The sequence below is a fragment of the Akebia trifoliata genome, chromosome 5 (assembly GCF_017979445.1).
Source record: "Akebia trifoliata isolate Shusen 1 chromosome 5, ASM1797944v1, whole genome shotgun sequence".
NCBI classification, from domain to species: domain Eukaryota; kingdom Viridiplantae; phylum Streptophyta; class Magnoliopsida; order Ranunculales; family Lardizabalaceae; genus Akebia; species Akebia trifoliata.
Window position 1 is genome coordinate 27,663,678 of NC_141379.1, and position 23,402 is coordinate 27,687,079.

At 35.6% G+C, this 23,402-nt stretch overlaps 1 protein-coding gene across 3 annotated transcripts; it reads left to right on the forward strand.

Moving 5' to 3' along the window:
* The first annotated feature begins 862 nt into the window (after nucleotides 1–862).
* LOC147401907 (U1 snRNP-associated protein usp106-like) lies at nucleotides 863–22,245 on the forward strand. 3 transcript variants are annotated; one of them, XR_015178746.1, is made up of 14 exons: nucleotides 863–1,118; nucleotides 4,486–4,538; nucleotides 5,085–5,253; nucleotides 5,657–5,720; nucleotides 8,700–8,779; nucleotides 8,932–9,088; nucleotides 15,987–16,048; nucleotides 18,933–18,995; nucleotides 19,441–19,499; nucleotides 19,825–19,906; nucleotides 20,163–20,218; nucleotides 20,781–20,836; nucleotides 21,317–21,366; nucleotides 21,466–21,548. XR_015178746.1 is itself a non-coding variant. In XM_086443387.1 (13 exons), exons 1-13 carry the CDS (start codon nucleotides 972–974, stop codon nucleotides 21,853–21,855), a joined length of 1,266 nt encoding a protein of 421 aa, XP_086299513.1. In that variant the 5' UTR covers nucleotides 863–971; the 3' UTR covers nucleotides 21,856–22,245. The 3 variants fall into 3 exon arrangements, 2 of the variants coding, with proteins under 2 accessions (XP_086299513.1, XP_086299514.1); XM_086443387.1 differs by lacking the exons at nucleotides 20,163–20,218; nucleotides 20,781–20,836 and adding an exon at nucleotides 21,837–22,245 and having other exon boundaries at nucleotides 21,466–21,726; XM_086443388.1 differs by lacking the exon at nucleotides 20,781–20,836 and having other exon boundaries at nucleotides 21,466–21,605.
* Nucleotides 22,246–23,402: the final 1,157 nt, after the last annotated feature.

Sequence of the window (23,402 nt, forward strand, 5' to 3'; positions counted from 1 at the left end):
ATCTCATTCGCAGCATTACGAGGAAAAATAACAATACGTTGATTTAAAATTACTTTTATGTTATTGTATTTTGTATATGTGATTTTAACTTATCATCAAATATATCTAAATAATCATTTTTTGATTTACTTTTTTGTTCAAAATATGTTTTGTAGGTGAGTGGGTTACATACTCTATTGGACATCGATGCAAATTTCAATTCATGTCATTGTGGTGCTTCACTTCAATGATTTTTATTTTTACAAGTATTTATAAGTTAATGTTTGCCTTGAATTCGAATTAGGCTAAATTCAAACTGAGTACTATATTAGAATTTAATTTATTTTTACATGTATGAACCTACTCGTTATCATACATTTGTATTTTATCGAATTACAATTAATGTTTTGATTAATTCTTAACGACTCAATGTTTCCTTACGTTTACATGGAATTCTGTAAAGATTCATTTGAAAGTTTGGTAGTGCCTGTATATTATTTCGAGAAAGTTCAAATAGATCGGTATTATAGTATAAATTATTTGATGGTAGTACTTTGATATTTTTGATGCTCTTTAAATGTTGTTTTTGGAAAATAAGTTTTGTGCACTAGTGCAATAAAAATGAAACATATATAACAATGTAAATATTTAATTTATTTATTTTGATAAGTATATTATATTTTTTTATCTTCATTTTTTAATATGAATCATTTCTGAATTTTTTCAGAAATTTTTAGATTTTTTAAATGGTTAAAAACCATTGTCTCAATGACGAACGAGACGAGACGTCTCGTTCGAGTCAACTCGGTATCGGGGTTGAACGAGACGAGACGTGAAACCGAGTTTTAAAACCACGATTTCGATGTGTGCAAATAGACGCCCCCATTTTTTTAAGGTGTAAACCGATCTGCAGGAGCAGTCATCAAAGAAACCCTGCAAAACTCTCTCTCTTTCTCTCCGTTTTGCAGAGAGAAACCCTACAAAGCCTAGAAATGGATGCCATGAGAAAGCAACTAGACGTGCTGATGGGAGCGAACAGGAATGGAGACGTGACCGAGGTCAATCGAAAGTTCTACGATCGCGATGTCTGTCGCCTTTTCTTGGTCGGGCTTTGCCCTCACGAACTCTTCCAGTTAACGGTCTCTCTCTCTCTCTCTAAGCTCTAGATTTCGATTTATTCCTTATTTATTACTGCCTCGATCCCCTATCTGAAAATATGTTTCTCGGAGAGATATACATGGAGAAATAGGTTTCATGTTGCCGATTCCAGCAATATGGGGTTAAGGTGTAGATGATGAATTGAGTTCCTAAACCATACATCATTTTACAGTTCAAGTAAGAAACCCTAATATATGGTTCGATACTACACTAATTTATGATTCGATACTGCACATAACGTTAATTGGTTTGTAGAGTGCATACTCGCACCAAAATAATAAATGCATGCTAGAAACCTAGTTACTAACGTGCCCACTCTAACGAGAGAAGGGGTGATGAACACACCAAGGAACCAAGGAACCAAGGATCGTGTAAAAACATGATTAAAACAAATATTCTTCATTGAATGATAAAGGGATTACATCTTTTTATAAATAAAGAGTCATAATCCTATTAACTTACTAATTCTATTCTTACTAAAATACCTATTCAAAGCAAATACCCACCTACTAAATCAATAATTAATCATAGAATCCTAATAAAAATAGAAATACAATCTAACTAAAATAGAGTCCTATCAATGCCCCTCTAAGAACTTACCTCATGGCGGAAAAGTAACTTCAATTGGAATATTTTCATCGTCCACTTCATCCTGTCCTTCTAACAAATATACTTGCATCGTTTTACATTAATGGCCTGGAGAGTAACGTTCATCGTAATTATAACATAATCCCTTGTCTTGTCGAACTTTCATCTCGTCATTGGATATTTGTCGTGCAGATGCTATTATCATCTCAGGAGAATTTTTGGTGTGTGTTTGGCCATTGGTAATCAATCCTGACATGGTTGATTTGCATGTTGAAGTCAGAACAATTTCTCTTCTTGTTGCCTTGCAAGTCCGATGGCTTCTTAGAGTGTCAATGGCCTAAACATTAGTACTTATTGATTGATTTCATCGCTTAAGTCTTGAATAAAGGTTCCCATCAATGCACGATCCTCGACTATCCTTCAACTCGATTTGCCAAATTTCAAATTCTTCTTGGTAACCCGCAATAGTTGAAGCCCCATTGCTTCATCTTGGTGGGCAAACTGTCCAAATTTTCGAAATCCACGGGTCCAAAATGGTTTAGCACAGCTGATGTCATATCCCTCTATGTAGAATGCGTATGAGTGTGGTTATACCACTGGTACCACGTCAAAGCCGTGCCTTCCATATGGAAAGAATGCAACAAAGTTTGTTCATGTTCAACAATATCACGGTAAACAAAAAATTGTTTCGCTTTGTAGATGAAATCAAGAGGTTCGGGCCTATCAAATTTTGGAAAATTGATTCTTGCGTACCTTGTTTGAACTTGACCTTCAAACCGGTCTTCTTGCACTCGATTTGGGACACGGTCTTCAATCAACACATCATGATTACCTACACTTGATTCCCCATCAACAAATTTAACGGTACGATCAGGAGGATGATGTGCGGGTGGCTTTTGTATAGATAGTGCTCGATTAGTTGTTGTGTCTGCTCTTGATCCTTCTCTAAAGTCTGTTACATGGCTACAAGAATGGATTGCACGTTTTCCATAGATCCTTCAAGTCGAGTCACACGTTCATCCATGATTTCAAGTTTTGATGGCTTTTTTTTCCTTTTTCCTCATTGACATGCCCTAAGAAAAAGTGCTCTGATACTAATTGTTAGGAACCTAGTTTCTAACGTGCTCACTCAAACGAGAGAAAGGGCGATCTCGAGTGCTCAACACACCAAGGATTATGTAAAAACACGACTAAAACAAATATTCTTCATTGATTGTTAAGGTGATTACATCCTTTTATAAATAAAGAGTCATAATCATAATAACTTACTAATTCTACTCTTACTAAAATACCTATTCAAATCAAATACCTATTAAATCAATAATTAATCCTACCGATAGAATCCTAATAGAAATAGAAATAAAAGCTAACTAAAATAGAGTCCTAACAATGCACCCCAAGATTTGGGCCATAATATTGATTCTAGAGCCAGATACAACTTCAACACCTTGAGTCAAATACTATGTTAAGTATTATCCCGATCTAGGACAAAGCTCACCCCAAAACCAAACACTACTCATTCATTCATCATTGATGTAGCTTAGGAAGACCTAGAAAACTAATAATAGATGGTTTTTGGAAATTCTAGTATCGTTTATGAATTCGGTAGTTCATTCCTTAACCTTTTTATCAATGAATTTATACTTACCAAAAAAATAAAAAATTTGGTAGTTCATTGGATCCGTATATCTGGAACGGACAAGGTGGATGATACTTCCTTTGAGTTTGAAAAGGATCAATTTTGGAAGGTATTTATTATGGTGTAAATGGGTTGGTTCTGGTTGGGGTATCAACGTGTCCATAAGTGGAACTTTTTACATACAATGAATTTGTTTCCTATGGGCTTCTATGTTGAAGCTTGTGGGACCCCTAATCCAAATTGGGAAAATCTCAGTTCTCCTTTTCGCAACTGGCACACTCTATTAATTATTATAACGAGAGAAGGCGGGGTAGTAGTGGTTCGACACCAAAATTTGAGTGGCTATAAATGCCCCCACTTTTATATTAAAATTTAATATAAATTATATAATCAAGGTCATTTTAGTCAAAAACTAAGAAAATTGGAACCCACTACCGTATAATCATGTTGCTTAGTTTTCAAAATTACAAAAGTATCATTTTTACTATGTAATCTTCGAAAATCCTTTAATTAATATTTTAAATTACAAATAAGCCCTTTTGGTACATGTGCTTTTGCATATGTCACCTTCTAATATTGTATAAAGAATGTAAAAATGATAAGGAAAAAAAAGTATATGAAAGGCTCTTTCAAGAGAAACTTACCACCCTTAGTACTATTGTATGTGCTTATTCTTAAGGTGTTTGCTTGCTAAGTTGGTTAAAGTCTGAGTGTTGATACCATGACATGGGTTCAAAACCCACCTTCACCTCCTAATTACTAACCACCAACTGGTTTGCTTATCAAAAGATATGTGCTAGTTTTGGGTACTATTGGTTCCATATATACATTTCAGTTTTGCTAATTAATATACCTTGAACCTGAACCAGAACCATAGCTTACTATGTACAATGGTTCTAATTCCTATTGGTTCTGGTTCTTGTATTGAAATGGTAGTTAGAAAGCAGGAACAATCATTTTTTAATTCCAATTTGATATCATTTAATTAGACCCAAAGGCACCCTGTATATTAGCTTGTATTTAGCTTTAGGCGTCTTGGTTATATTTGTTGTCACACAATATCTTCTTGATAACTTGTACATTTTATACTGATGTGAATCCTTTTTTCCTGTTTGTAACAGAAGATGGATATGGGTGCGTGTCCAAAGGTGCACTCATTGCAATTGAGAAAAGAGTATCCTTTATGCCCATTATTGCGTGTGATTTATTTCCTATTTTTTGTGGATAGACAGAGGTAGAGATTTTATTGAAAGGCAAGGAAAGATTGTAAGGTGGGTTCTTGGTGTTATCGTTTTTCTGGCCCTTTTCCCCCTTGAATTGTATTAGGTAGGACTTCCCGACCTCATTGTTTCTTTTTCTTTTAATAAAGCTTTATACTTAGAAAAAAAAAAGAAAGAAAAAGAAAGAAGAACAAAAAAACTTTGAGGTGGGAATCCTTAAGAGGTAGTTGCTATTGCTTGCATGTGCACTGTGTACTTGTACACCTTCTGTAGGTAAGTGCCCACCAAATTTTAACTTAGATTTACTCTTAGATAATATATGGTTGTCATCAGTTGCTTACCTCTACGATAAGTTATTGCATCTACCTTAATCTCTTAGTGGACCATTTACGTTTTATGTTTTTCAAAGTAAATTGACTGAAAATCTCTGTTGAACTGTTTTAGGATTTTGGAGTTTGTTCAATTGTTTTTATCCATCTTTTTTCCTAAGCTCTTCACAGATACGAAGAAGCCAAAACAAAAGGTGCTCACAACTATGACAGAGATTTGGAGGATGTTATAGATAGGCTTATTGTCGAGTGTGATAGGAAAATTACGAGGGCTCTTAAGCGTTTAGAAGATGAGGATGCTAAAGCTGCTATTGCTATATCTGTATCCGAGGTTACCCAGGTAAATGCTTTTGTGGGTTCTTTGACATTTCTCATTTCATTTACAGAGGGTCTGTTTTTATTCTGGGAAAATTAATTTGTTGACTAAAAATTTTGAATTTGATCACGTAGTTTTGATATTTTGCCAAGAAATAAATTTCCCACAAAATCTCGCTTTCTCACGATCGCAGGTAAATATTTTCTTATATCCCCTGGGAAAAGGAATTTCCCATTGGATGAGAAAATTTGAGGCCGACTATCTTTCATTAATCCGCCCATCTTCATCCAGTTTCTGTTGGAACCATATTTTTTGTACCTAATCAAACATGTTAGCAAAATGATTTTATTATGATTTTTTTATTGTTACTGAACAAACTAGCTCAAATTTTCTGATAGAAAATTAATGATATTCTTTCAAAATGCAGATTCCTGAGGTAATTGAGTTGTCAAAGAAAATCAAGGAGAAGTTGAAAGAAGTTGATCAACTTGGTAATACTATAAGATGGCATGGTTTTCTTTGTTGTCCTTTCTGGTTATTGTCATTTATGGTTGTCAGTGAGAGATGATTTATTTTGTTTGTAGTGCACCCTGTGTAGTGCAGTCAGTCAAAATGAGCAGTTGTTGCTTAGTGTAACCCATGCATATTAGTATAGCTTGCCTGTTTTTCTCTTTCTTTTCTTTCATTCACAGTGCAAAAAAGCTATGTGAACTACTCTTAAAAAAAAAGAAGAAATGTGAACTAAACTCCTGGTAGGCGCATGGTTACTTTTTCCTTGATTTTATGAAATTTGATACTTTGTTTTTTGTTGTCAAATTCGCTATGTTTTCTCCCTGATCATGATTTATCCAAGAAGATTTGTTTTGTGCCAATGACAAACAAAATCATGCTAATTTCAAATTATATCCCCCATGTGTCTGACCTTCGAGTTGGTTCACTGTTTGTGAGGCTAGTGGAGTGAAGGACATCTAGAGGTAGATTCCATTCCAAGATTAACAACGTGCGTTTTGGACACTCTGATCAACCATGTAGAGGAGGACCAATGGGTATGGGAAGCTAGGCATGATGCGAGTTTTCAGCAACATCTTTCTATCATCTCCTCTCAAATACTATGCTGCTTCCATTTCCTTCTTCCTCAATTTGAGATCGTAAAGTTCTGTAAAAAAATTCTTTCTTCATTTGCTTGACTGCTTGGAACATAATCCTCACTATGGATAATGTCATCAGGCGAGAATTCATTTATGCAAATTGTTATTCACTTTGCAGGTCTGATGGGGAATACCTAAAATACCTTCTACTTCATTGCGTGATATCTTGTGTAACCCGGGCTCAATTTTCTCTCTTTTCAACATCACCTTGTATTTTCCATATTATATTTCTGCATTCTTTGAGGGATGGAGAATCGTTTAGGCTTTCCCTTTGCAGCATAAAAAAGGATCCTTTGGGTTATGACTTCCTTTGTCATGTACTTACGCATTTGGAAAGAGAGAAATGACTGAGTTCTTGAGGGGTGCGATCATTTCCTTAAAGAGATGAACATATCTACTATGGGCTTTCTTCATTTCTAGAGCAAAATATTCAAGGAGTTTCACAGAATGTTCTTTGAAGTTTTACATTTCAGATGGGACCAAGTTTGTAATATTGGACCCATAGATTACATTCAATCACCTTTTTGTTCTTTTTCTGCATGCTTATTTACTTGTGCTTCTTGTATTTTATACTCTCTTTTCGGGTTTGGTCTAGTGACCCTTAACTCCCTTTTGATAATACAACTTATAAAAAAAATGTTGAAGCTCTAATCATTTAAAATAAAAAAGGCATGCATGTTAAGAGTGCGATTTTAGTTACCTAAAGAAGTTAAGAAAATTCTTTTAATTCATTTAAAAAACTTTTGATAATAATCAACTTATAAAAAAAATGTTGACGCTCTAATTATTTTAAATTAAAAAAGACTTGCATGTTAAGTGAGAACTTTTACTTAGCAAAAAGAAGCTAAGAAAACTCTTTTAATCATTTAAAAAAAAAAACTAGAGATTTTCAATTTATTATAGTTGTTGCGCCCTTTATACCTTAGCTTGAAATCTAGCTTTTCTTTTTATTCATTTTTTTCCATGGTATATGTATATTGTATGTACCACACTTGCACCCTTAGAGATGTGTCTCAAGGCATTGTAATAAGCTGAATCGAAACATAACAATTGGAGTTCTCTAATCACAAACCAAGCAGTAACCGTTCAGTTTTCATACTGCCAACAAGGGAGGGAGGACTTGAGAGAGGCCGAAGAGGGAGAGTAGGGACTAGGGAGTGGAGCAGCTTTGTTTTTTTTTTCTCCCCTCTTTTTGAGTTGGTCTACTCTGCTCCTTTGAATGAGGCAGGTAATTATGGAGGGGATTGTTAGTTAGTTACTGAGAATAACGTCAACCCTTGTTACTGGTCCTGCAACAACTGTTGATTTTCATAGTTGTCACCTGACTGATCAGCAGATTGTGTCCGAGTGCCTTTTGCAGATTGCGTGGGCTTGACACAATCACTAGCCTCTCCCTTAGGCCATCCACAAGGTTGCCTTTGACTCCATTCACTGGGGTGAAGGTGCCTTGAGGGGGTCCTTGCAACCTCCAATCCTTTACTCCCTTAAGCATATCCGCCTTCATGGAAGCTGGTCTGTCCCCATTGCTCCTGAATTGATCCTCTAGGGGCACTCTGTGTACTTTGACACGCGGTGTGTCTTGCTATCATGTTGTTTTGAGTTTGGTACATGCTGAGCAATTCCTTTGATGCGTCTAATTAGGATGCACCATTTACACCCCCCATACTATAAGGTCCTGTGTAGTTGCTTAGAAATTTCTTCCTGCAGAATTTTTATTTTTATTGAGAAGTATTCTTTTATCTAGTAACATATAACTCACCTGAAAAAGATGTTTACAAGGATTATTCACTATTTGACTGAGGTCTTTCATTGAAAACCTGTCTAGATAAGTTTTCTAGGTGTAGTCATAAGGATCCTTACGAAGTATTTTTTCTGTTTACGTGTGTGCACTGCTGTCTAAATGCTTGAAAATGGCATGTCCACCCATTATTTTGTTATCGTATGTGCGCTGCTGTCTAAATGCTTGAAAATGGCATGTCCACCCATTATTTTTCTTTGTTTTTTAGAATATTCATTGATGTTGTGAAATCTTGTGTGCCTCCTGGTGTTTCATTCTTTAGCTTTTATTTCAATGGGGGACCTCAATCAGTGGTTGAGGAAATCGACCAAGGAGGCTCTACCTTATAGCAAGACATGAGAATTTTATTTTTCAATTTTTTTTCCTAGTTTAACATGGTTTCAATACCCTGGTTTGTTTCCTAGTCATATGAGTGCGTTGTGTGGATCCTTGCTTAAAAATCATTGATAGATTGTATTCAGCGCAGCCTTAAATGTACTGATACAAGGTTATTAATGAGGTGCATGAACAATATTGATTTGCAGATCTTGAAGGCATGACTGATGATAAAATCCGAGCTTTGGAAGAGGTGGAAGGACTCCGAGCCAAAAGAGCAGACAAGCAGGTTATTTTCTGTTCCTTAAATCTTAATCATTAGTGATGTCAACATGTTATTTCTGCTATTCTTGAGCTTGTTTTAAAATGTTTTTAGTGTGAAGTTTCTTGATTCTGGTTTGCTCTCATAATGTTGTAATCTGTTATTTTTCTGTATGACAGTCCATTGTTCTTCTTGATGCCTTCAATAAAGATAGAGCTTCCTTACCCCAACCACTTTTAAATCCTCCACCATTGGCTGGATTGCCTGTTCTTGCTCCTCCAGATCCTCGCACCCAGGAAATGATTAATGAGAAGCTAAAGAAGGCGGAAGATCTTGGTAAGTCCATTATTTGATAAGCTTATGAGATTGTAATGTGTCTTGTATTCATTCGAACTTCTTGAGGTATTATCATGGTTCAAAATATCGGAATGTACGGTCGATGCATATTGGTATCAGCCAAGACTAATACAAAACATTGACCCGGAAACATTCAATGTTTCGGGTATGTATCAGATTATTTCGGAATGTATCGGCAGATGTGGTATTGGTTTTTTCCTTGACCTGAACATTCTTCCGATAGAACATGTTGAACCATGGGTGTTATTAAGTCCTGACAGTTTTAGCTATTTCTTTATAGCTCTGGTATTATTATTATTATTATTATTTTTGGTTTCGGGAAACTGTTTGTTTTTGTAAATGAGTTTCTTTCATTCATTTATATAAATTGTGTGAGAAGCTGGTGACTGATACACACTAGATGTCTGTTAAAAGCAGAACTCAGTGAAAAAATGTCCAATGAAATTGCTCTCCCTGATAAGCAATGTCCACCGAATAATAAGTTCACTAACCTAAATATGAGATCCGCACGTTGGAATTAGTGGATTCTTACACCGACTGGCAACCTGGCACGATCCACATTTATGTGGGCTTCGGCAATGTTGTGTGAAGGGCATACTGCACAAGCAGTCATCCTAATCACTAATATAAACCCTCTTAATCACTAGTATAGACTCAAATACTAATCCTAATTATTAAAATAGATCCTTCTAAACATAAACTAAATAAAACATAAAATTTAACTTATGCTCCATGATCTCCGATGTCATCATCACAATTGGATGAGTTTAAATATGTCAAAAATTCAGCAAAATACTAATAAATTAGTTAAGTCAAGATCTTGTAGGAAATACCTTAGTCAAATTAACAGGGGTTCATCATCTATACAATTGTAGACAAAGTCCCTCCTAACACATGCTTTCATTGGCATTTCGTTGTTTGTTTGGTGCACCTGAAGGTTGCGACACCTGGTTGAAGGTGGTTATGGCAGATTGAGCCAGAGAAGCAGTTGAATGGATTTCCATTTCAACATTTAGTTTTAATATTGATCCATGCATGGTGGCAGTGCCATTTGTTTTTGATAAGTAGAAGATTTATTGAATTGAGAAACCAGGTGGTCTATAGACCAACCTACTGCGAACAAGCTACAAGAAAAAACAAGGGAAAACTAAAGAACAAAAATACATGAAAAACACGATCCGACCTAGAGTCAAAATCCTCAAAAAATACACCATCAAATTCTTTGAAAGCCTTACTCCAGATTGGACTATGTTTCCCATGAATTGCCTAGTTGTTTTTCTCTTCATAAAGCCCAATAAATTGGAAAGGGAGTTGTGGAGGGTTTTTTAGACCCAACTCCTTGAGATGCATGATGCTCTTAATTAGGCTTGATAGGCCTTGATCAGCTGACTTTTTTGCTCTAGTGAATGTTTCCTCAATCTTGTTCCTCTGCTCCAAGAGGTGAGGTCGGATCCGAGTTTCTGGTAATGAAGATGGAGAAGGATGTTGCCCCGGTGTGGTGCCTACCAATGATTCTCCGAAGATTAAGTTAGATTGGGATGGTACTAGAAGATAAAATTGAATTTAGATAGCTTAGAGAAGATGATGAGTGGTGAAACTCAGAAGAGTGATTTTGTTAAGCTTGATTTGCCCTCCAAAATCTCCACCCTTTGCCTTACTTTGAGTGGGGGTTTTATAGGCCTATATTTGGACATGTGTCATCATATGACATACCAAGGTGTACAAGCTGAGTGGGTTATGAGCTGGTTGTGCTCTTGGGTTCTGTTCCCACACCTCTTTAATGTTTGCACTCAAGTTTGATTAAAAAATATCCCAATCCAATGATTGTTGAGTTGGACCGATTTCATGGTTTTGGGGTTGGTGAATCAAAGGATGTTGTTGTCAGCTCTGTTATGATAAGTGTTAGTGGATATCGCATTAAATGCAAATATTTCTTTTCTGGTTTTCAATTTAGACCACCTTGAATTCTTTGTCATATTGAATCCGAGGTAAAAACTCGGATGTTACAATTTTCCCTTCCACGGTGAATATTTCCTCGAATTCTTAGGTCGGGTCTTGTAATACCTTAAGACTTTTTGCGACGCGTGTCATTTTTCCGTGCTATGACTAAAATGGGCTCTACATGAGTCATACCCCATAGAATTCTTTCCTTTAAGAAGAGCATCAATGACTGGAATAGGGATGTAATAGACTACGAAATACCTGACATATTGAACAAGAAAGGAAATGGAACCAAATTTCAGATGTAAAAAGGTGATGGATAAGAATGTGATGCACTTTTCCCACAAGTCTTTTAAAAGAAGCGAAAAATTTATTGCAACAATTCCCCTCAAAGTGATGTTATCAAGAGCATGATTTAAAATTTCGTATCGTTTCGTAATGTTTCGTGTGAAACATTTCATAATTTTAGCTTGTCGAGACAAAACATGCAAGAATCCATCGATCAATCAATGTTTCAATATGTATCGTTTGTATTAGAATGTTTTGTCCGAAACAATCCGACACAAACTTGAAAATCCAAATAAAATAAAAATATACAATTCTGTGCAACAAAAATAGTGATTCGCATGGAAGAATCTTTGTAAAAATCATAGTCAGGATCTCTGGAAAAATAGAGTTTCACGCAGCAGAATCTAATCTCTCTAAAAACAGAAATTCACACAACCATGGTTCTCTTTTTAGCAGAATCATAGGTCTAAAACTGTAACACAAATTATAATTATAAATAGGGGAGAGTAATACTCTCCAATCCATTCCATTCTCTCTCCCCCTCCTCTCTCTCTCTCTCACCCCCCCCCCCCCCCCCCACACACACAAATTTCTTTGATTTGATCACGTGTGTGCCTATCGGGGTTGGATCAGAGGTGCGAGAGTTTGGATTTACAGAGGAAACTGAGCATTCGAGCTTCGAGATTAGGGTTTTCATCAAAAGTTTAGATTTGTAGAGGTTCCAGCTTCGAGTCTTTGTGAAAGGGCTTCACAACAAAGAGATGGGTTTTGTATGAAACCTTTTCAATTGACTTTCTATTTTTAAGAACATCCCCCATTTTTTTACTAAAAATTATGAAGCTCTTCATTTTTATTTTTATTTTTTTAAAATCTGGGCTTTTCCATGAAATCCAGAGTAAGTGGGTGTGACGTGTGAGTGTACATTGCGTGTACATGCATGTTGCGTGTGTGGGTGTTGGACGTAGCCCCTGTTTTTGATATAAAAGAGCCCGAATAGCCTTAATAAGTAAGGATTTCACCCTTACTGAGGATCCTTGGGCTTACCTTTTGGCATCCAAAAACATGATCAAATGTTTCAGGGTTGTAGAGGACAAAATTATATGAACTTTGAAAAAAAAAAAAATCCAAAAAAGTTATTTTTCACCATTGAATTTCAATTTTGAGTTTGGGAATTATTTTGAAGTTCGGTAGCCGGCCATTTTCAAAACCTTGGGTCAAGCCCAAAAAATATTGTTCTTTGATTTTTTGTTTTTTTGGATCTAAGTTTTTAGATGCCATTTAGAGGGCTGTGGTGTTGACTTGTAATGTGGTAATCCATTTGAGCAATACGACACTTAGTAAGGCTTAAAATCTTTACCTAGTAAGGAAAATGTTTCTCTAAAATAATAGTAAAGATAAAAAAAAAGGGAGTGTGAGTGTAGGTAGGTGTGGGGTGCAGCCCCTATATATATGATGTTAACCTTGTTCTTCTCTGCAAGACCACATAGTTTATGTATAAAAATTGATTTAAAGCCCATGAAGTAAATGGTGGGCCAAGTCTAAATTTGTTTGGGAGAAAATATGATAAATATGGTGGTATGTCCTTGACCTTGGACTTCTCTGTGACCAGGCCTTATATGTTCAAAGTGATGACATACCCTGAGTCTCATCTTGAAGAATTTTTTTTTTCGAGATAATGGCATGACCCGCCCCTATATATTCAAAGTGATGACATACCATTGATCTGAGTCTCCTCTTGAAGAGTTTTTGTTTTCGAGATAATGGCATGTCCAGATCCTATATATTCAAAGTGATGACATACCATTGATTTGAGTCTCCTCTTGAAGAATTTTTGTTTTCAAGATAATGGCATGTCCTAATCCGTTATATAAAATAGGTCATGGTCTTTAAAATGATTTTTTTCTTGATCTGAGTCTTCTATGAAGGACTTTACTTTAAAGAGTGGTAAATGTTTGAGATAACCATGTTTCTTCATTTGATGGTATACCTTGACCTTGGTCTCCTTTATAAAATTGTATTAAATCATGAACATGTTAATTTAAATCCTTAATGGGATGTGGTTGCGTTTTATTTTTCATAAGGTTGTTGAGTTAGCAGACCATGCCCCATCCACGTGATATTGGATGGAAGCATGCAAAAAAATATATCTTTGGTGAAAATGTAAATGGTGCAGTTTTGAGAGAGAGTGGTGGGGTGACGAGGCTCAAACAACACCTTGCCAGAGGGTTTAGTGATGTTAAAGACTGTCCAAAGTGTCCTTCAGATATTTCTCAGACCATGAGAGAGAACTTAGAAGAATTCGTAATCACAAATGAAAAATGTCATGCCCGACTAACTAAGATCAATGAGACGTTGATGGAGAGCCAAGTATGTAGCACGTTCTTTTTGATGATGATAGTGATGACAATCTTGACGTTTCAAGATTCGCACCCGATTTGCTACACAAACGACAAATGAAAGCTGCAATGCAATAGTTTACAGCTGAAAAGTGTGAGCGGGGCCAAAGGAAATGAAACAAATTCAAATTCGGAGATTCCTGATATGAGACTGGAGGTGGATCTGGTGGCTCTCATGGAATGAGTAAGATCTTTGGTATTAGAGACACAATGGAAAGGTACACTGAAAAGGTTCAACAAAAGTTTCAATCAAAAGCAAAGAGTAAAGGTCTGAATAAGGGATATCGACCCTTATACGTATCAGGACAGAGACTCTAAGCAACAAAAATTGTTTGAGTGTTGGTTTGGAGGGGAAGGAAAAATGGATTTAGGAAGATCGATTGCAAAATTCTTCATGTTCAATGGTATCGCAGCTAACGCTGCATCAACACCATATTATAGGACCATGACCTAACTCTGTGCTCACTTTTGAGATGAGGATTGATGTTGATCAGTAGATTGTGGATCAACCAAGAGGGTTAAGAACCAGGCGATGATGACAACGACGATGATGGTGGGGTAGTTAGTGGTAGTGGCCATAGAGGCAATAGTGGTGATGAGTATGGTGGAGGTTCTAGTGGTCACCGGTTGCAATCACAAAGGGGACTACCTTCATTTACGGAGGAGGAACACTTTGATTATGCTACTCAAGATCATGATCACGGTTTTTGCCTCAAAATACTTATGGATGTCGATCACAAAGGAGGAGACCAACTCAAAATATTTATCAACCATCAACACATGGAATGGATGCTGTTGCACGAGGCGTTGATTTGATACATATAGGATTATCATATATGGGATTGTCCGATTATGGTGTCATCTTTAGATATTCACCAGCTTCTTATGGTTTGTATTATGGTTCTGGATATGGATCATGGTATGACTCTTTATGACTCCCAGTCTATATCGTCATGAGTTAGGACTACTGCCAATAAGCAAACTCATATCTGTACTACAGTTCTCAGTCGGTGTCATAACCACAACCCGTAGTTGTTATATCTGTTCTTCCCCAGTGTTATCCACGGCCATTCCAAGAATTTTTAAGGCAATACACACTTCACTACTGAGAACATATGAGTTGGGTCGAATATTGTCATTACATAAAACAAACATATCATGTACGATTTGGAAAATCATAAGATGGCACGAACTACTTCGAGGCACTGAAAATCCACATTGTACTGATAATGTATGCTTATGAATTATCACATTACTTTGTATGTTCTTAGAAATTTTAATTTATATTGCATTGAAATGTGGAACTTTTTGTTCTACAATGGTATTAGTTATTGCTTTTGACTTAACAATAAGTTTTTTAATTATTTATCATCAAATAGAGAAGTTACCTGGTGGGAGTCGAACCCACAATCAAATGATTACAAATACTTAGCCTGGCCATTAGGCCATGGGTATGTTGTTCTTGCTGTTCATATGTAAAGATGAAATGTTTTAAGATACATAAATTCATTTTAGAATATTTTGAAAGTGTATAAATGTGAAAAAGATTATTTCTAAGTTTAAATTACAATTTTAGCTCTTCAAATATCATTTTATATATTTATTTGTGAAAAAATAATTTTTGATTATTTACTGTGAATGTTTTGGAATGTTTCAACAATATTTCGTTTTCGTTTTGGTTTTTTAAGAAACTGAAACGTTGGATCGAAACAAGATTTTAAACCATGATCAAGAGAACCTTTTGTTCCCAATACCTGTCCAAATGAAAAAAGCTACTTTAGAAGGAATGTTTGACCCCCAAAACACATGAGGGAGGGGAAAAAAACTCGAGGTACAAGATGAAAGGCTCTGACAAAACTCCATTCCGAAATATGTTCTACAACCTTCGGTTCTCTTCCAATGGGTTGATATGCATGCATGGGGGGTAAACAAATGGTGAGATTAGTGATGCTTTTGATATCATCATTTTGGTCACCCTTTTTTGAATATTGTGAGTGAAATTGGTTCGTACGTATTGGTCTATAACAAAATACTTATGTTGTTCCTCATGTCATTTTTCTGAGTTCTGTGGGTTCCTTCTGGTTTTTGTGTGTTCTATTACTGTGGCACATTTTCTTTTCTATGTTTTCTTTCATGTTAACAGCTATATGACTGTAAGTAGTTTTTGTTAACCTTGAGTTTATTTTGATTTTGATGTATTCCATATTGCATGAATAGATTATGCACATTTAGTAAATTGTGTTATTTTGCAGGTGAGCAAGGACTGGTGGATGAGGCACAAAAAGCAATGGAAGAGGCTGAAGCTCTAAAGAAGGTTTTGTAAATTTCTATCTTGCTTTTTCGAGGAAAGAGGAAGAATTTGTACATGGTCTCTATTGACATAGAAAAAACACATGACATAGTACCTTGGGAATTAGTTTAATAGGTAATAAGAAAAATGAGTCTTTGAGCAAACTAGTGTGAAAACATTTTTTTTAATTATAAATATAGATTTTATTAGAAAACAAGAAACTATACAATCTAAGAGCTCGAGGTGACATGCGAAGGAATAGAAGGGAGAAATACAAATAGAGTACCAATTAACAATGTGATTCATTTATAAACACAATCCTCCTGAAGCAATCCCCTAAACTCTATTAGAAATTGGGGCTATTTTTACTGAGCTCTTTGATCGAAAGAGCAATCACTTGGACTCCTACCTTGTCCCCCGTAAGATATTCTCCTTTTTCTTTCCTATCAAATCCCCCATACAATCGTTAATATAGAAAATCTCTACAATAGTGGGCTTGCAGTTTGCACCTGGGATCGACCCCTAAGTCCAACCATTTTGAACTGGTTGTACATGCATTAACTGCTCATGGAGAGGTCCCTTGGTCTCTGTTATCTGCTGATGATGTAGTGTTGATCAATGAAGTTAAGGAGGTCATAAATTTTTTTTTTTTGATCCGTAAGGAGGTCATAAATTCAGAACTATAGTTATAGAGGTATGCCTTAGAAACCAAAGGTTTTAAGCATAGTATTAAAGTTCAACATATTTCCACGAAACATTTCCATTTCCACAAAGTCTGACTCGAAATTTAACCAACATTTTCTTTATGTATATATTTCGGTGGAAATCGCTGTTAACTTTGTTAAATATTTCAATGTAAAGTGAATTTCAAGCGAATTAATTAAATGTTAGGTATACAAATATAAGATTTCAGTGAAAATATTTTGATGAATAGTAAACTTCGGCCCATATATTCATATAAGTAAGCACATACAATCGTTCATGTTTTAATTAGTTAGATATATTAGTAACTAACATATTTAAACGATAAAAAATATATACGAGAATGTGAGAATATATTTTATTGTTGATTATAATGATGTGATTATGTAATACATATAGCTTGTTCATTTAAAAAAGTGGTTACTTATTAAAGTATTTGTAGAACCAAGATTCAAGACATGCATTGCTAGTTTGTAGGACACTTGTATGCGAGACACGGGTTAAGAAATACCCAGATACGTTTGGTTGTGGCATTGGGGTGTTGGCAGTTGCCACCACCTAGTTAGGTTTTTCCCTTGGAGCTTGCTATGTTTCTAAGGCTTCTTAGCTGGGTATAGTGGTGACATTCTCCTGGAGTAGTATGTGATTGACATGCACAAACCAAAATTAGGGTAAATGTACAAGACATAATAGCAATTGTGCTTTTATGTGGCTGATTCTGGGCAATTAACAAACAATATAGCAAGTTCCTTGTAACTTGCTATATTTTTGAGGCTACTTGGGTGGGTAAAGTAGTGACATTCTTCTGGAGTAGGATGTGATTGACATGTACAAACCAAAATAAGGTTAAATTTACAAGACAACCATAATATCAGTTGTGCTTTTGTGTGGCTGAATGTGGGCAATTGAGAAACAATATTTTTTATAAAATGAGCGTAGCAAGAATTGGGACTTTAAGATGGACGAGTGTGAGTATGTTCAACGTAATCTGGGAAGCTTTAGAAGGAGGTAAAATAGAGGAATGCTTATTTAGATGGTTTGGACCACTTAAAAGAAAAGGTGTAGACATGACACGTACAACAAAGGTCAATGAAGACCTTAGTCTAGTGAAGAGCAGTTTTTTTTTGATAACAGAAAATTTATTGTTTAAGAAGACAAGGAGTCCTCAAAGAGCGAAACAAATGACAATCACTCGCTAATTACATTTTTCCTATCTACACACAAAATCTTCAAATAACAAGCCCTAAACTCCTTAAACTGCTTGCACCAATAAAACAACTAACCAAAGGTATCGAAAATTAGCTCTTGTGTTGTGCTTTCCTTCTCATCGAATGTAAGCATATTCTTCTCTTTCCATAAACCCCAACAAATTGCAAAAGGAGTTAATTTCCACATAATCTTCAACTTGGCAGAAAGGGAAGAGAACTTCCAACCAAACAAGGGAGAAACAACCGAGTAAGAGTGACACCACGAAATCCTAAATCAGGAAAAGAAGTGAGACCAAACGCAGTAAGTCACCTTAAAATGAATAAGAATGTGCTCCACAGACTCACCACTCACTTTGCACATATAACAATAATCAACCAGAATAAGACCCTTACGCTTAAGAAGATCCACCGTTGGAAGCTTATTCAAAGCTGCCGACTACATGAAAAAGGACACTTTTGTGGGCACCTTAGAGGTCCAAATGAAGGAATAAGGAAAACAAGCCCTCTTGATTACCTTCAAGTAACTAATAGAATGATTTGACAAAAAGGCGATCATCACTACTTCCTTTCCAAAATTGGCAATCCGCCCTATCAACGAAGGACCTGTGGAGACTAAAAAGTCAATGATAGAGATTGCGTCCCCGATCTCCCGATCATTCAGTCTTCTTCTAAGGCCAAGGTCCCAAGACTTGCCCCTCATTAGGAACCAAAAAGGCAGAGACAAGCATTCTTTTCCTCATGGATAACGAGTACAGACTGGGAAACCAAAACTGTAAGGGGCATCGCTACACCACCGGTCCTCCCATAAACAAATACGATCCACTCTTCCTACTTCATAACGAATATACTCTCCATTATGAACTATAAAATAAAAAACATTGATCATGGCAACATTTTAGTTTTGTATCTTAGAATTGTTTGTATCTTCATTGATTGAAAATTTTGTACTTTTCCCCACTGGTGTTTTGGTCTGTGCTTATTAACTTCTCCCTCTTCAGTTGGCTGCAAGGCTGGAACCGGGTCTGGACTCCGCAAAGTATACTGCTGCTGATGTGCGCATTGTGAGTCCAATTTCATAAAACCTTAGTTTAAAGTTCATTGCCATGTATACTATGAATAGTCCTTCCCTTTATCTGACATCGCATGTGCAAAGCATGTAGTTTGATGCAAAAGGTGCCAATTTGCTAAGTTGGTTAAAGTTTGTGACTGTCAATACCATGACCTTGGCTCAAAACTTACCTTCACCTACTAATTACTTACTATTAATCTTACTTGCCTATCAAAAAAGAATAAAGTGTAGTTTGATACACAATTTGTTGGTTCCACAATGTTAGATCATCATGCACTTTAATAGCATTGTTTGGCAATTCATGAGAACATAAACTGATGTATTTTGGAAGTTGAAAACTTACATACCTGAAAGTAACCCCACAGTTCTTTCAAAACTTATCATAGTTATGAACTATTCAACATTTTTCTCATTTTAAAATGTGGTACTGTTTGCAGACTGATCAGAAGCTACGTGTGTGTGACATTTGTGGAGCATTTTTAAGCGTGTACGACAGGTAATATTCTCGTCTTGTTTTACTCGGCAATCACAATTCTGTAACTTAGTTTCTCCGAGGGAACATAAAAAGCTAGTATTTAGGGTTTCAAGTACTTCAGCTTTTGACCAGGTGTACTATACCTCTTGTCATCAGCAGGCTTTTGGGCCCAGTTTAACGAGGATAACTTTTGCAGCTAAAGAATGTGCGTGTTATTCCATTTTTGATAGATTGTTTAGTTGGTAGAAACTTATGAGGCCACTATACGTTAATATCTATCCAAGTGATTATGTTTTTTTGTTTGTTTGTAATGATGACCTAGCTTGATTTTGCACTTGATTTCCAGTGACCGTCGTCTGGCCGATCATTTTGGAGGAAAGCTGCACTTGGGCTATATGCAAATCCGAGAGAAGTTAGCTGAGCTTCAGGTGAGATTATTGATTTATCTTCCATGTAATTGCTTATTCTCTTCTATGAAAGATGCACAAGAAACATTAGATGCCCATTGACGGGAACTACCATGAAAGCGTATAATGCCAAATAAATTAAGATATTCTTCTCCTGATTTTATCATTCATTTCATTTCATCTATTGCTGCATTGTGGATGTCACGTTCTATATGTTATTTTCGTGTTAAATTTTTGGGCTTCTTTTGAAGTTGGAACTCTGAACATTTTGATTCAGGTGCTGGTATTAAGTTTCAAATTCTTCCATAGAGATTGTCAGTTAGTATGCCATCTGTGAGTTTTTTCTTACCTTTTAAAAAATGCATGGTATATTTTATTTGCAAATCATCTCCTTTTCCATATATTTTTTCATTTCTGATTAGATTTTGGATAATCAACATTCCCTTGGGGTGGGTTGATTTTTTTAAGATAAACGTGCCATACTTCTTATTCTTTTTAAATTGATCTTCGTGGACTACATAAAAACGCCCGAAAAAGCGCTTATTCTATCCTGGAATTCAACTGTAGCTATTAAATAGGGTATTTACATACAAAATTCTTTCTCATTCTATCTTCGACCGTCACCCCCAGCATACTCACAGCCCACATATTTGGCACTAACACCACTATTTCCATGCCCTCCGGACACATCTCAGCATGTGTCACACATCAATGTTGTTTCGTGTTTCATAAATTAATTGAAAAATGTAGTACTGATTTGTTATGACCACACCAACAGAAGCAATGGGGATTAAATATTTTTTTAAGGAAAAAAGAATAAAAAGGAAAATAAAAAATGAGATCTGAGTAGGAAGTGAAATATTATTTTATTTAAGTAAATACTAATTATTGGCAGGAACCGATCTGGGCTTATAATGAGGATCAGATTCTTGAGTGAGCCTCTCACCTAATGTGAGCTTACTCCTGTTGACATGTATTAATTGCTTCTTGAGTTATTTCATTATCTGATTGTCTAAATTCTCTCTGTTGTGGTCACATTTGCTTACTGTTTACCATTTTTGATAATAGTGACAAAGGATGCTTTCTTCTATTTTCATTCCTTCGCAGTCTCCAATTGGATCCTAGGATATGTGCTCCACCCTAGTAGTTTTCATTTTTTTGTTCTCATCATAGTTTATTTGTCAGGATAAAAGAAAGAGATTATGGACCATATTATAGTTTGAAATTAGATACCTTTATTTGACATTTGAACCAAACCCATGCCTCTTGAGAGGTTTATGACTGCTTTTTGGTCTGCATCCAAGTGCTTTTCTGCTCCATTTCTTGATGCTTGTGGTATCTTCTCATCTCTCCACTTTGGACATAGTATTTGATGCAAGAGAAATTGTTTTATTTTTTGAGTGGTATTATATTGTTATTGATTATTTTCAGGAAGAGAGAACTAAGAGTCGTAAGATAGATCAACCAGAAAGTGATAGAAGGTGCTTTTCTTTGCAAATTCATATTTCAATTAACGCAACAATGAACATGTCAAGTGCAAGATTCTATTTCTACTTCACAATTTGTATCATTATACTCAGATCAAAGGACCGAACCGGGGACCGAGACGTGGCATCAGGCAAGGAGAGGGATCGTGATAGGGAGGATCGAGGTGATAGCCGGGAGCAGGGGAGGGATCATGACCGCAGAAATAGAGACCGTGACCAGTATCACAAACGAGAGCGTGGTCATGACCGTGAACGAGAAAGAGATTCAGATCGCTCTCGCAGTTATGATTCAAGAAGTCGCAGAAGGTCACGATCACGATCAATAGATCGGTCCAGGGGTTATGATCGCCACAGGTATCCTTGTTTTTCAGTAATATAGTTAAACTTGAGAACTCCAATGTGGATTTTCTCTCTCCTTATCTGGCTTGTTTGCTCTCTTTTTCGTCGTCGATCTTCTTGTGCAGGCGGTATGATCGGCACTAATCGCAGATTATCACAGTAGCAAGGAGAATTCGGGAAAAAAAAAGAAATAACTTTGGATTCATATTGTTTACTGTTGTTTGAAAACTTAAATATCGAACACACACTGAAGTCATAGGGGATTATATAATCTCACTGTTTTGTTTTAGATTCTGGTAGAAGATCTGTGTGCTTCCAGCGTCGATAGTGCAATTTGTTTGAATCGTAAATGTTTCTGGTTAAGTGTCGTAATATGTTATTTTGGAGTCTCAAATTCTGCAATGAAGTTGCATTGGATTATGTTTTTAGGGTGATTTAGACATAACCACCCCTCATCGCCCCCTCTGAGCTTTGGTGAATATTTGATATAACACCCTTGTATTTTTGAACTTATGAAATGCCCCCTTGACCTAAGTCTTCCATTATGGTCTAATTAAAATTGACCTAAATGTGCTCAGCTATGACAGTAATAAATTACTTTTTCAAAAATGATAGAAGTTAATCTCTACAAGGATTTTTAAGGAAATTGAAAGCGGGAAATGAGCTGAATTCAATATGGGCTCTGGGTCATGGTTTTAAAATTTGGTATTTCGTCTCTCTCATACTAACTAATAAGATCATTTAATAATAAAATAGAAAAACCTATTTGACTAAACCTAGTTTTATTGATTTGGCCGAGATTTCAAGATTCATCTTAGTTGTCAAACGAGTCATTGTCGATGTTCTTGAATGATATCAAGATGATTCAAGGTGAGTTAAGTCAACTCAATCTTGGATGAGATTTAAAACCATGCTTGAGGGTTGTTCATGCTGGGGTCAGGTTTCTTTCCTCAATGGGAAGCGTAAGGATACAAATCGTCTCAAAATGCAAGGAATTGGTTTTACGCTCTGGAAACTTGGGGGGCCTTTGGTTTGGATTGTAGATCCGAATTCTTGATTTGGATTATAGAAATTGTATTTTAGAATCCAAAATCTCGTTTGGTTAATATTGTTTCTGAAAATTGATATAGTGAAAAAAATTATCCAATTATATTTCTTGAAATTGAAAACGTGAGTAAAAATACATGTTCCAGGGATTGAAGATAATGGATTCTTGAGAAAAAAAATCAAATATTTTTGAAAAAGATGATATTTAGGTAATTTTTTTATATTAATTTTCAAGTGAATTGTATGTTAAGGAACATTTTAAGATTAAGATTAAAAAATTATGATGATTTTGTATTTTTATTTTAAAATATATTATTATTATTATTGTTGTTATTGTTGTGTTGTTATTAATAACTATAATTATATATTAATATTATTTATTAGTAGAGTCATGATGAATGCCCACAGTTTTGGTACGTGACTGACGTGTTAAGGGCACAAAACCATAGAGCTATTTCATTGGGATACACAAGAGAAAGATGTGTGGTTCTGTGTCCTTACCACGCTGGACGGGTATCAAAATCTGCATTCATCATTATTCTTATCATTATTATTATTATTATTATGATTGTGGACTTTGCTATTATTATTACTACTACTACTATTGTAATTAATTATAATTGTAGTTATAATTAATTATAAGG

What these genes read in the sequence shown, in the direction of transcription:
- LOC147401907 (XM_086443387.1), top strand. Translation starts at nt 972, where the DNA reads ATGGATGCCATGAGAAAGCAACTAGACGTGCTGATGGGAGCGAACAGG. An exon ending in ACGAACTCTTCCAGTTAACG is followed by an intron (nt 1,119 to 4,485) that starts GTCTCTCTCTCT and finishes TGTTTGTAACAG; the next exon opens with AAGATGGATATGGGTGCGTG. An exon ending in AGGCTGAAGCTCTAAAGAAG is followed by an intron (nt 16,049 to 18,932) that starts GTTTTGTAAATT and finishes CTCCCTCTTCAG; the next exon opens with TTGGCTGCAAGGCTGGAACC.